We start from the raw sequence: 12672 nt of genomic DNA, 5'->3' as shown, positions 1-12672 counted from the left end.
AAATAACAGAAAATATATCTAATGAACAAAAATTAAATTTTAGACATCATAAACATTTAATTTCCTCAAGTTTAATTATAATAAATTTTTATTTTTAGTAGTACTTGACATCATCAAAAAATCCAACAAAAAAATAAATTTTCTTTTTTTTCCCCTCTTTTTATTGTCAAGATTCATGTAGAGGCCAAGGGGGAAAAGGAAGCTGAACCCAAAATTAATCGATCCTAACCATTGAGAACAGGCAACATTCAACGAGAGAAAGCACTTTCATTTGGAAAAAGACATTAATATTAGCACAGCAACAATATAATGACTCACGATACATGTTGCTCGCAGCATCAAAATCATTTTTAGCCTTGCTGGGTTCCTACCCTGTTCTATAATGGCCCGTCTCAAATTGATTACAACTCATCCTTGCTTCCACCATCTTCTCCCATGAGTTCCTCCAGGGAGAACTCATCCTCTTCAATGATTTCTCCATCTTTACCATCCCATGGTTCTGTCTTCACAATCACAGGGATGCCATCAAGAGGCAGATTCCCCTTCCCTCCACGCCCAGCCTCCCTGACAAACTCTCTGGAAATCCAAATCCACCATATTTACCATATGTTCTCATTAAAGAGGAAGTATTTGAGATAGAACAGAAAGAAAATGAGACTTACGTAATCTGGTCAATCTCAAATGCGCTCTTAAGTGGGGCATATGCACCTTTCTTGACATTCAAGGCTACCAAAGCCGGATACCCATAGCCACCAACACTAACATGCTTCTCAAGATCTGGCTGCTTGCCTGCAGCAACCCAAACATAGCTGCATGCACAAATTTCACAAATTTAAGTGACGAAGTTTTCATACCATTTAGCCAAACAATTTTCAAGTTTCTCTGAATGTTTTTCGTGTGGGCAAACTTCAGCATCCAACCACAAACTTTAAAATTGTGAAATACAAATGAAGAGTGCAAGCAAAAGGAGAGATTTCTTTTCTAGAGGGGGCAGGCTTTCCATGTACTTGCCTGTAAGGGCTCCTCCTAAATTTCTCAGCAATTGATAACAATGTCTCGACGTACTTGTTCCTCCCTTCTGCTTTGGAGTCCAAAATGTCAGGGAGAAAAGCAACAAAACAGATAGCAGCGGAAGCACATTTCTCATCCATGACATCCTACAGAGAAAAGATTTGATTTATATCCATATCCAGTTCATTTAAAATTAAATTTTCAAGAAATGGTTTTTCAAGGAAAGTGAAAGGCTTACAGGGCTAGTCAGCTCAGTCACTTCAGGGGGTAAAACATTGGTTTCCAGCTGCTCAAGAGCAAATGATTCTATTGCCGAGGCAGTTCTTGCACCTTCATAAGGAATGGGGCTATCTTTGTCAGCACCGAATACCAAGATGGTGGGGAATCCTTGCACATTGAATCTGCTCATCAGAGACTGGTAACCCCACACTATCAGAACCACACCACACAATAAAGCTATGAATAAAAAAGAGTGTTCAAGATACTTGTCACATCACATTTCTTCTTTTTAAATTATAATCTCAAAGTTGAAGTAGATGGTGCAATTCAAAAGTCTATTGGATGATGTTAAAATAAATTAAATAAATAGTAAATATAATATAAAAAACAATTCTGAAAATCTTGGTTTATCCACATGGGAAGAGGAGGGGAGAGAGGTGGGGGGGAATCAATATTTACACTAAGTAGAGTATAAATTAGAACTAACAAGATATATGTTGGTTAAGAGAGATGCCCAACTAAAAACAAGAACCCGATCAAGTTAAGGGTTTGAATCGTCCAGTCTAATGATGCAGCAAAGTTCAGGAAAAGACGCAAGAACAACATATCTTATTCCCCAATCATCCTAGCAATAGTCAATGTACAAAGTAAATAGATACATTGAAACAATTAAACTCTATTCTAGATTAGCATGTACCTTCTCTGCATCACAGTCAACATGACCCAGCTTCACCTTCCCCTTCAAGTTATTTGCAGCCTTCTTCCACTCAGGAGCCAGCTTTTTACAGTGTCCACACCTTCAAATTAAGAAATAAAATACATCTATCACTAAAAAATGCATACGAAATAACTAAAAAGTAACATCATGGTAGGGATGCTAAAGTGCTTATAAATGCAGCGTGCACAAAAATTCAGTTTGTACCATTTAAATAATCAAACACAGATAATAAAAATGTAAGACTATCATGTTTATTCTGTTAAATTTGATGATTTTCCATTAAGTCATTTTTATCATTAGCATCCCCCACAGAATTTCACTAGCTTTCTATTGGTTTCTTAGATGCCTAGAGCAAAGAAAATCCACTGGGTGATGCTAATTAGTGACTATACAACATAAGCATCTCAATCATACAACAGTCTGAAGTTCACCAGGTACAATGTTTGCCAACCAATAGCACTTACCAAGGTGCAAAGAACTCCACAAGCCAAAGTTCTTTGCTTTTAACCACTGATTCATCAAAATTTAGGGAAGTCAACTCTACTGATGCACTAGGTTCAGACTTCCCACTTGAACCTCCAGCAGCTTTTCCATTCAACCGGTCCTTCAGAAGCATCTTTATCTGCAGTAATTTACATATAGAAAATGACAAATTTTTCAACACAAAAAGTGCATTAGATAAGCAAGTAAAAGATATCATACTATCACTCGTGCATAGAAAATACAAGGCAAACCTTAAAAAACCAAACCAGTTGAGGCGTTACGGCTCAATATTTTTTTTGGGTGCTTGAAATCAAGGAAAATAGGGAAAAGATAGCATATCAAGTTATAAAAGGAACTCACTCAAGTGGTCCACGTAATGCACTCAATCATTCAACAACTTGCAAAAGATAGATTGCAAAGGGCTTTGGGTTTTGAAAGACTAGAGAGAGAGAGAGAGAGCCCAGTTGCACAGCTTTATGATTTGAGTGCACATTCAGCACATGATAGATACAAAAAAAAAGTACGGAAAAAAAAAAAATTAGAACCATATCATAATTACTTCTTGCAAAAAAAAAGGATACCATTTCATCTCAGAATTAACTTTTGCATCTCTCATTGTAGATATTTAAGAATATATTTCTATTACCTTTATGTAACCACCGCACTGATTACATTATATATATTTATATATCTCCACCCCATGAAAGTTATTTATAGCACCATATGGTATACATTATGACATTATTTCTCAAAAAGCGCATTTATAATTGGATGTTTATCATTTTTCAATTTGGTCTATAATATATATAAAAGAATGAATGCTGCAAATCATTTTATGGACAAAAATATACTTAGTTTTATGAAAGAGATTTAAAGTTTAACTATAATTAAACAAAATTATACTTAAATAAGATAAGATTTGAACTTAAAAAGTGTTATGCATGGCTTACTATTATTATTAATGCTGCTATTTTTAAGCAACTTCATATATTATTTGAAAGAGACTCTATTTCTGTTATAAAACATTAAAGAAATTTTAAATTGATCAAATTTTCATAGTTAATTTATGAATAACTTTTTTACCCTTAAAATTATCTAATTGTCAATTTTTATCACTTTCAACCAAAATACTAACTATGCATGGAAATGTCCATTTGAATGAAAATGAAAAAACTAAAAATAAAAGCAACGATACCACAAATATTAAACAAAGAAAGTATATCTTAATGTGTGTGTGTGTGTGTGTGTGTGCGTGTGTGCGCATGTATATCAACGTTTTAAAAGATGAAGGCGTAAATTTTAACCCTAAAAAGGAGAGGCATAAGCCTAAAGGCGTTAGATTTTTTAGAAATTTATTTTTAGATAAAAATATGTAAATAAATTACATATATGTTAAAAAATAAAGAAAAGATAAAGAATATCCCAAATAAAATGTAATAAAACGAAATAAAGTATGATTTCTAAACTACTTGTTGGCCATTCAAATAATGCTAATTGAATTCATTACATAAATCATCACCAAAGATGCTATAACATTAGAAAGTAAATTATGATACAACTCTCAATTATTTTGGGAAGTTTGAAGTTCAAGCGTTTTAGAAATAAACTCATATTATCACATTCCTTTCATATAAGCATGTAGTGAAAATTTCTAGCCAAACCGAACTTGAGAATCACACATCCAAAATGCGTACGCCTTAACTAGGAAGGCGCGAAAGGCGTGCCTTTTGTACAAATGCATAAGCCTTAATGTCGTTAGCCTTTATGGGATTTGGCATTTTAGATTGAACCTCAAGGGGAGCCTTGATTGAGCCTTTTATATGCACACGCACACACACACACGCGCACATATTGATAGTGTGGATGGTGAGGCAATTCATATTGGGAGGGTAGGTTTAAGGAGTGGACAGTTCTTCCCTTTTGGGAGCAGCTGGGGGAATCCTTATCTTGTGGGATACTCATTGAATTGTTAAAACGGATAGTCTTGTGGAGTTCTTTTCTTTGTCAGTTTTGTTGAAAATGAAAGGAAGAGTTCGATGGTGGTCCTCTTCGGTCTATAGTCCTAGTAGATCCAGTCTTAGGTCTTGTTTTTGAGGTGAGTTATTTGCTGTGTAAGTCTTTTGCTATTCTAGGTGGGTTTTAGGGGAAGATTTTAATGTGGCGAGATTTCCTAAGGAAAAAAAGGTGGGGTAGATGATCAAGGATGGAGAATTTTGATAGATTGTGGGTTCTTCCTTTGGCTAATGCATTACATTCCTCTTTTTACCTTTTTTTTCAGGGGGTGGGGTGTGGGGAGAGGTGTGGTCGCTACTCATTTAGATAGGTTCCTATTTCCTAGCAAGTGTGAGGATGAGTTTCCTATTCTTTGCCATGGGTCTTGATTAGGCCAGTCTTAGATCATTTCCCTATTTTAATATAGTTTACCAAAATCAAGCGGGGTGTAACCCCATTTAAATTTGAAAACATGTGGATTGATTATAAGTCCCTTCAGTTTTTGGTTAGTAACATTTGGAGCAATAATGTTGAGAAGGGTTTGGGTTTGTCAAAAAACTTAAGCACCCAAAAGAGAAGTTTAAATTTGGAGATTTTAGGGCTAAGAAAAAAAAGAAAAACCCAGGCGAGCTTATTTTTTTGGATACGAAAGAAGGGAGTCTTTTGGAGTGTGATAAAGGGGAGAGGATAAAGTCAACGACTTAGAGAAGGAGATTTTCAGTTCAGGAGATTGAAGGGTTGGAGGAAAACATGGAAGTTTAAATGGGATAGGAAAGGTGACTATAATTAAAAATTCTTCAATAGAGAAGGAATATGAATATGGATTTGGCAGAAAGGGGAGGAGGTTACAGCTGATTGTTCTTTGATTTTTGGGGAGACTACAGTTTTCTTCTTCTTTTTTTTCTTTTTTTTTCTTCTTTTGCTAATTTGTTTACTGAAGAAGATGTTTGTGGGCTTATGTGTGAGGATAGGAGTGTAGCAGTATTCAAAGTCTTATTATAAGGGGTGGTTGGAACGGCATTTTGAGAAAAGTCAGTCTCCGGGTTCGGATGGGTTTAGTATTGCTATCTTTCAGGACAGTTGTGAGGTGGTTAGGGAATTTAATGAAGGAAGATCTTCAATCACCTTTTTTTTTTTTTAATGGAATTTTGTTAAAAGCATTAACTCAACTTTCATCCCTTTGGTGCCAGAGAATAATAGGTGATATAGGGGAGGAAGCAAGTATTACGATGGATCATTTTGACTCACTTTGGCGGCCAATTTTGTTGGGTCCTAAACTCAAATGTACTTAGTTAAGCAGTGGTTTATTACATGTTTAGTTTGCTTGCCTTCACCTTTTGTGTATTTTGGGATTTGTATATTTGTGTATTTTAGGGGTTCGTAATTTCTTGTATTTTAGGTTATCTTATGTTCTTTCCCCCAAACTCAGCTGTATCCCCTTCTTCCTCCTGTCTTCCAAAGTCAAAAATTGAAATCAACTAAAATTTTGTAGCTTCAAAAACATGAAAATTTCAATGGAAAATCCAATTTCAATTAGATTTTAAAAATTTACGGAAATTAGTAGTAAAGCTTGGAAGCATTTTATGAAACGTTAGAAATGATTAATAGACACAAAGAGAACTAACATATTATTAACTAACTACAACAATGACAGTTATCTTGTCATTGGTACCTTCTATTCTCTTTTCTCACTCTCTCTCCCACCGCCATCTCCACATCCTTACCCTCCTCCCCCACCGCTGCTCCAAATCTGTTCATCACCACCTCCAACAGCCCCACCCACCAAGACACTCACTGAACCTTGATATTTGGCCCCAACTTCACACCTCTTGAGCAACCCAGAGCCCGACAGCAGCCAACCCAATGAAATTGGTCCCAGCATCCCCTCCTCGTTGAGACCCAGCCATACCTCATGACGAATGGCAGCTTCTTCTTTGCCACAGCTGACACAAGCCTAAGATCAGCCTCTGAAACTGCTCGAGTCATCTTCCTTAACAAGTCCTCACTGGAAGCAAACAATCCAAGAAATTATGTCGTCAAGCTAATCAATTGAGTCCTTGAATCTGGTGAACAATCTCTGGCTCTGGAGACGATTCCTTCGACTAAGGGATCCATGAACTCGGTATCAGTGTTGATGGGCTTCGAAGCAACATTTATCCTCCAAATCCTAGTCATCGTCTCCCAAACCAGATCTGTCCCTCTCTCTCGTTCAAAGGTGGTGTGTGTGGTAAGTCACTAATCTCTTCACTCAAGGATCTAGAAGATAAATTGTGGCTAGGGTTAATGGCCCGTAGATTAGATTTTGGATTTCAATTTTTAGGCTTCACGTATACATTAAACTTCACACTCATAAGACAAAATATTTTCAACCCTGGGATTTCATTTAATTCTATCAATAACTTATGCATGGTTGTAATCAAAAATTGAAATACACTTCAAATTTACATGAATTAGACCTTCAATTTCATTGTCCTGCATCAATTTAAAGATTCAATAGTTAGGGTGAATGCGTATAGGAAGGTGCTAAGTTCAAGTCTTTGGCAATTGATATGTGTGCAAGGAATCTAGATGTGGCACTAGGACATTTGTTAAATAATTGTGAAGTGAACGCAAGTTAGGGAACAACCACATTACTTAGATTAGGATTTGTGGGATTCTAGTTTTCATACATTCATTTTGAAAACAGCTTGCATCAGCCACTTACTGACTTTCAAAAAGATAACATGCATCAATTATATTGAAATCCAAAACAACTTGCAAATAAAACATTCTGATTCAAAGAATATTATGATTTCTAGTTAAACATATGCATTTTAACAATATTCTATTTTGAAGACCAATTCACACTCATTCTGATTTCAAGTTAGAGCATGCACACCTTAGGGGCCGCTTGGTATCATTGTCAAAAATTATAAAAACAAAAACTGGAAACGAAAACTAAAAACTAAAAAGAGAAGCTAAAAACTAGAAACTAGCAATCTGTTTGGTTAATATTTGTAAAGTTAAAACAAATTAAAAACTTAATTAAAAAAATCATTTTCATCTTCAAATCAAATAATACTTAAAATAAAACATGATTAAAATAATAAAAGTGCAAAATAATGCAAATAAAAAATACTTAATAAAAAATATTATTATAATTATTTTACTTAATTGTTATATTTTCAAATTTTACTTTACAATACCAATCTTATTATACATGATAGTTGAAAAATATTAAAAATATTTTGCAATTGATTTTAATCATTTTTAAAAATTTATCTATATTTTTATTTTAACTATATTTAAATTCATATAATTAATTTATTTTTATTTTAATTACAAATGTGTGTAAATGAATTATTTAATCCAAAAAAATTATTTCTAGATATTAAAATTTTCTACCAAAAACCACAAAATTTGGTTCAGTTTTTTTATTTTTTTTTTATTTTTGCAAATATATGAAAACTAACAACAAAAACATAAAATTGGCAACATACACAAGCATATTTTTATAGTATGATTATTTACTGTGCAAAAATGGAGGTACAAAACATAATACAACGATACCAAAAATGTCCTTATGTATTTCAGTTCATGCACTAGTTATTCTTCCACCCCAAACATGCCCTTACGTTTTTTTAAATAATTTTCATTACAGAGATGCAACAATTATTTACCAAATTTAATCAATCAATGTTGCTAGATAAATGCACTTGGCCTTTGCTACACTAAATGCCCTAAATATCTCTACACGGCTACATGCAGCTAGTCCCAAGCTCGGATAAAGGAGTAGGGTTGCGTTAGGAAGGTGATAGCTAGATCTGTAAGACATGAATGTTTGCCAAATATTCACTAGGGCATTCCCCTATGAATGGTGCGTTGTACCCATACCACTCGAGTGTAGTGAAAAATGGACAAGGGTGGGCAAGGCTAAGTCATTCTAGATGGGAAAGGTTAAGAAATTAGTATGGAAAACTAGGATTAGATCAGCAACTTGGAATATATGGACATTTAGGAGCGAAAGCATGGGATTGTGGACACAATGATCAAAAGAAAAACTGAAGTAATCTGCCTTCAAGAGACTAAGTGGATAAGGGAGAACGCTAGAAAAACTTGAAAATCAAGATTTAAACTTTGGTACATTAGAAAAGAAAAACACAAAAATGAGGTGGAAATCATTGTAGACAAAAACCTAAAAGATGGTACATGTTAAAAGAACGAAGAATAAGATCATAAAAAAAGAAGATGGCTCTTAGCCAAAAGATAATAAATGTAATTAGGGCATACACTCCCCAACTAGGCTTAGCAAGAAACCTTAAAAGAGAATTTTGGAAAGACATGGATATTAATATATTATTATACAAGGGATATCAGGGTATGAAAAAACATTCATAGGAGCTAATTTGACTGGACACATTGGAAAAAAAAAAATAAAGGTAATGAGAGGATACATGGAGGTCATGGTTATGGAGATAAAAATAAGCCCAATGATAAAATTTAGATTTTTCCATTTTTTATGATTTGGTTAAAATGAATACCTACTTTAAGAAAAGAGAAGAGCATTTAATAACCTTCATTAGTAGACAACATAAAATCCAAATAGATTTTTTCTTAACTAAGGAGATCGTTTATCATGTAAGGATTTTAGAGTTATCCCAGGTGAAAGTTTGACTGCACAACACAGAGTTCTAGTATTAGATAATGTACTAAAAAATGGAAGAGAAAAAGCAACATAAATCAATGCAAAAGGACTAGGTGGTGGAGTCTAAATGATAAAAATATAAAAAAATTAAAGATAAAATGATCAAAGAGGGTGATTAGAGAATAGGGGATACGGTAGATGCAAAGACTCTATAAAATAGGAAGGCTAGTACTATTAAAAAGATAGCAAAAGAAATTTTAGGTTGGTGGTGGGATCAAGATGTCCAAAAATCCATAAAGACAAAGAATTTAATATAAAACATGGAAAAAAAATTGTAGAAAGCATAAAAAAACTTGCAAAGTATAAAGAGGCAAGAAAAGATGCAAAACAGACCATTAAAGAAGCTCAACATAGAGCTTATGATAATTGATATGCTAGACTAGATACAAAAGACGGGGAAGAAACATATATAAACTTGCTAGAGCTAGAGAAAGAAACTGCAAAGTGATATAAAATGTATAAAGGATAAATTATAATGTCTTGGTTAAAGAAGAAGACATAAAAGAGAGATGACACTGATACTTTAATAAGTTGTTTAGTTAAAATAAAATTGAAAACTTGAACTTAGAAGTGACAAATGAGGAAAAGATTAAAAACATGAGATTTATTTGCAAAATTAAAGCCACTAAAGTTACGATGGAGTTAAATAAGATGAAAAATGGGACATTTATAGGACCAGATAACATCCCCATTGAAGTTTGCAAATGTTTAGGGAATAATGGAAGTATATGGTTAACTAATCTATTCAACACTAATATAAAAATCAAGAAAATGTCGTAGGAATGGAGGAAAAGCATGTTAATACCTATATACAAAAACAAAGGTGATAATCAAAATCGTAATAACTATCGCGGAATCAAACTTATGGATCATGCAATGAAACTGTGGAAAAGGGTAATTGAACAAAAAAAATAAGATTAGAAACGAGGGTCTCAAAGAATCAATTTGGTTTTATGTCTTGAAAATTGACAAAAGAAGCTATTTATCTTTTAAGAAGGTTAATAGAAAAGTTTGGGGAAAAGAAGAGGGACCTGAATATGGTTTATTGACCTAGAGAAAGCCTATGGTTAAATACCTAAGAAGGTTCTTTGATGGACTTAGAAAAGAAGGGAATATGCAATAAATACTATAATGTCATTAAGGATATGTATTATAGTGTAGCGAATAGCATTACGAGTGCAGGAGGAGAGTTTGGAGAATTTCCAATCACAATAGGTATTCATCAAGGTTCCGCTTTGAGCACTTATCTTTTTGCTTTAGTGATTGATGAGCTCACTAAGAATATCCAAAACGAGATCCCCAGATGTGTGTTGCTCGATGATGATATTTTTTCAATTGATGTAAGTAGGAGTGGAGTTGAATGTAAGTTAGAACTACGGAGAACAACTTTCGAGTCTAGAGGTTTTAGGATAAGTAGGAATAAGACATAATATATGAAAGATAATTTCAATCAAGTAAGGAGAAATATCAGAGATAGATTAAACTTGATAATCAGGAAATTAATAGCGCTAGTAGATTTTGATACTTTGGATCTATCATGCAAGCGGAAGGAGAAATTAAAGAGGGTGTAATGCATAGAGTTAAAGCAAGTTGGATAAATAGGAGGAGTGGTTCGAGCGTACTGTGTGTTAATACGGCTATAAGACCATCCATGCTCTATGGATTAAAATGTTGCACAACTAAGAAAAAATATATCCAAAAAGTAACAATTGCCTAAATACTAATGCTAAGATGGATGAGTGATATAACATTAAAAGATAAACTAAGAAACGAACATACTCGCAATAAATTAGGCATAGCACCGTCAAAGATAAGATAAGGGAGGAACAATTTAGATGGTTTGGGCATTTGAAATGCAAGCCAAGTAGTGCACCAATGAGGAGCGAGCTAATTACTATTAGTAATAGGGGTAGACCTAAAATAACAAGGAATGAAATATCGAGGAAGGATTTAATATCTCTAAGTTAGCCGAGGAAAATGCCTGATCGTGGAATTGGCTAAAAAGAATTCATGTAGCCAATCTACCTGAGAACCACCAATGGAGAACTTTAGATGTTTATTTGGTAGCTCGGAATTATATTTTAGGTTGGGGTATTTGGTTATTTTAGAAGTTCAGTTAATTTAAGTTTAGTTTGTGTATTTAAGTACTTTGGGGTTATTTTTTAATTCCTTCTTTATTGGGGTTTTTATGTATCTGTGTCTTAGTACTAGTAGTCGTATAAGTGTTGGACATGTAAGTTATTGTACAGTAATCATTTGAAATTAGATTGCTGCAGTTTCCCTCGCTCTGTCTCTCTCCCACAAGATTTCTGCTTCATTTCTTCTACTTTCTTCTCCTTCATCTCTGTTCTGTTCTGCCCCTAATTCTACCTTTCACTTCTGTACTGTAATTCTGTCTCTTTCCCCTATCTATTTCTGAATCCTTGTTTTGTCCTGCAGCTGCTTCTTCTTCTCCTTCTTATTCTTCCCTTCTCTTCTCCAAATTATCTCCCCTAATTCTCTTGCTTCTTTCTCTATTTCTGAATTCTAATACTTGTCCTACATCACGACCCGCCTAGTGGTACTTCAGGCTTGTTGTTGTTGTAATGACAGTTGTGTTGTGAATGAGGTGCAGTAAGCCTTATATAATATTCATATTAAACATATTCAGTAAAATAAATGAAATCTAGAAAAGGTTAAATATTATTTATTATACAAATATTTAGGAACAAATGGTTAAATGAAATTTTGTAGCTAATATCGAACTTTAATTTTTCATATAATTCCAAGATCCCTTTTAATAACCATTGGTTACAGTAAAGAAATAAGATAAACTAAGAGAGAAACTTCACTTTGCATTTAAATCTCACATTTGAATTCCAAGGAAATTTCATTATATGGTTCGAATTTTGACAAGTTTCACTAAAATTTCAAGATTTCAATAAATTTTGGATGATTTGTTGAAATTTTTAAGGAAATTTTATAAGATGGAAATTGAGGGTCATAGAAAGCGGTAGTTTTGATGGAAATTTTGACCATTTCATGGAAATTTAAGAGTTAAGACCATGCTCTCTTCTTCTTCAATCTTTTCCGCCCCTCTCCTTTTTTATCCCAAATTTGTTTCTCCCCTGAGCAGTACCTTCCCACTGTTCCGTTCATCTCTCTTCTCTCCTCTATTTCTCTATTGATTCCACCTTTGGCAACAATTCCTTGATGCTTTCCTGCATCATTAGTTATCAAAGCAGGATCGATTCAATGCCACATATTCCACTGCCATAATTTCTTTCATTTCATGTCACCTCTTCAGCCCAACTCCATTTCTATCCAATTCCACGATCCATTCTCTCTCCACAGTCTCTATTTTCTGTACTCATTGTTGCATATCAGAAAAAAACTGCATCACTGTAGCACTGTTCATTTTCAGAAAAAAAACCAAAATCCAACATTACAGCCGCTACCCTCAAATTTCAAGCATCACTTTCCAAGTTCCATTTTCACATCACCACCACTACCATTCAAAACAGAATCCTCTGAAAATCCTCTCTCCCAAATTTCTCCTCCATCTGACAAGCCATGTGGCCTCATG

General features: G+C 34.0%; 1 protein-coding gene across 1 annotated transcript in view; it reads right to left on the bottom strand.

The window, feature by feature from the left end:
- Positions 1-247: 247 nt before the first annotated feature.
- The window catches only part of LOC131147586 (protein disulfide isomerase-like 2-3), a 29353-nt gene continuing 16928 nt past the window's right edge, over positions 248-12672 (bottom strand). The window contains exons 4-9 of the mRNA XM_058097076.1: positions 2413-2570; positions 1928-2027; positions 1250-1426; positions 1012-1157; positions 663-809; positions 248-576 (exon numbers count right to left, since the gene is read on the bottom strand). Coding sequence (XP_057953059.1) covers positions 402-576; positions 663-809; positions 1012-1157; positions 1250-1426; positions 1928-2027; positions 2413-2570 — 903 coding nt within the window. The 3' untranslated portion in view covers positions 248-401. The remainder of the gene's footprint in view (positions 577-662; positions 810-1011; positions 1158-1249; positions 1427-1927; positions 2028-2412; positions 2571-12672) is intronic.

This window comes from Malania oleifera, chromosome 2 (genome assembly GCF_029873635.1).
Source record: "Malania oleifera isolate guangnan ecotype guangnan chromosome 2, ASM2987363v1, whole genome shotgun sequence".
Lineage (NCBI taxonomy): Eukaryota > Viridiplantae > Streptophyta > Magnoliopsida > Santalales > Ximeniaceae > Malania > Malania oleifera.
Note: the sequence above shows the minus strand (reverse complement) of the source record. Positions and strands in the feature narration are given on the sequence as shown.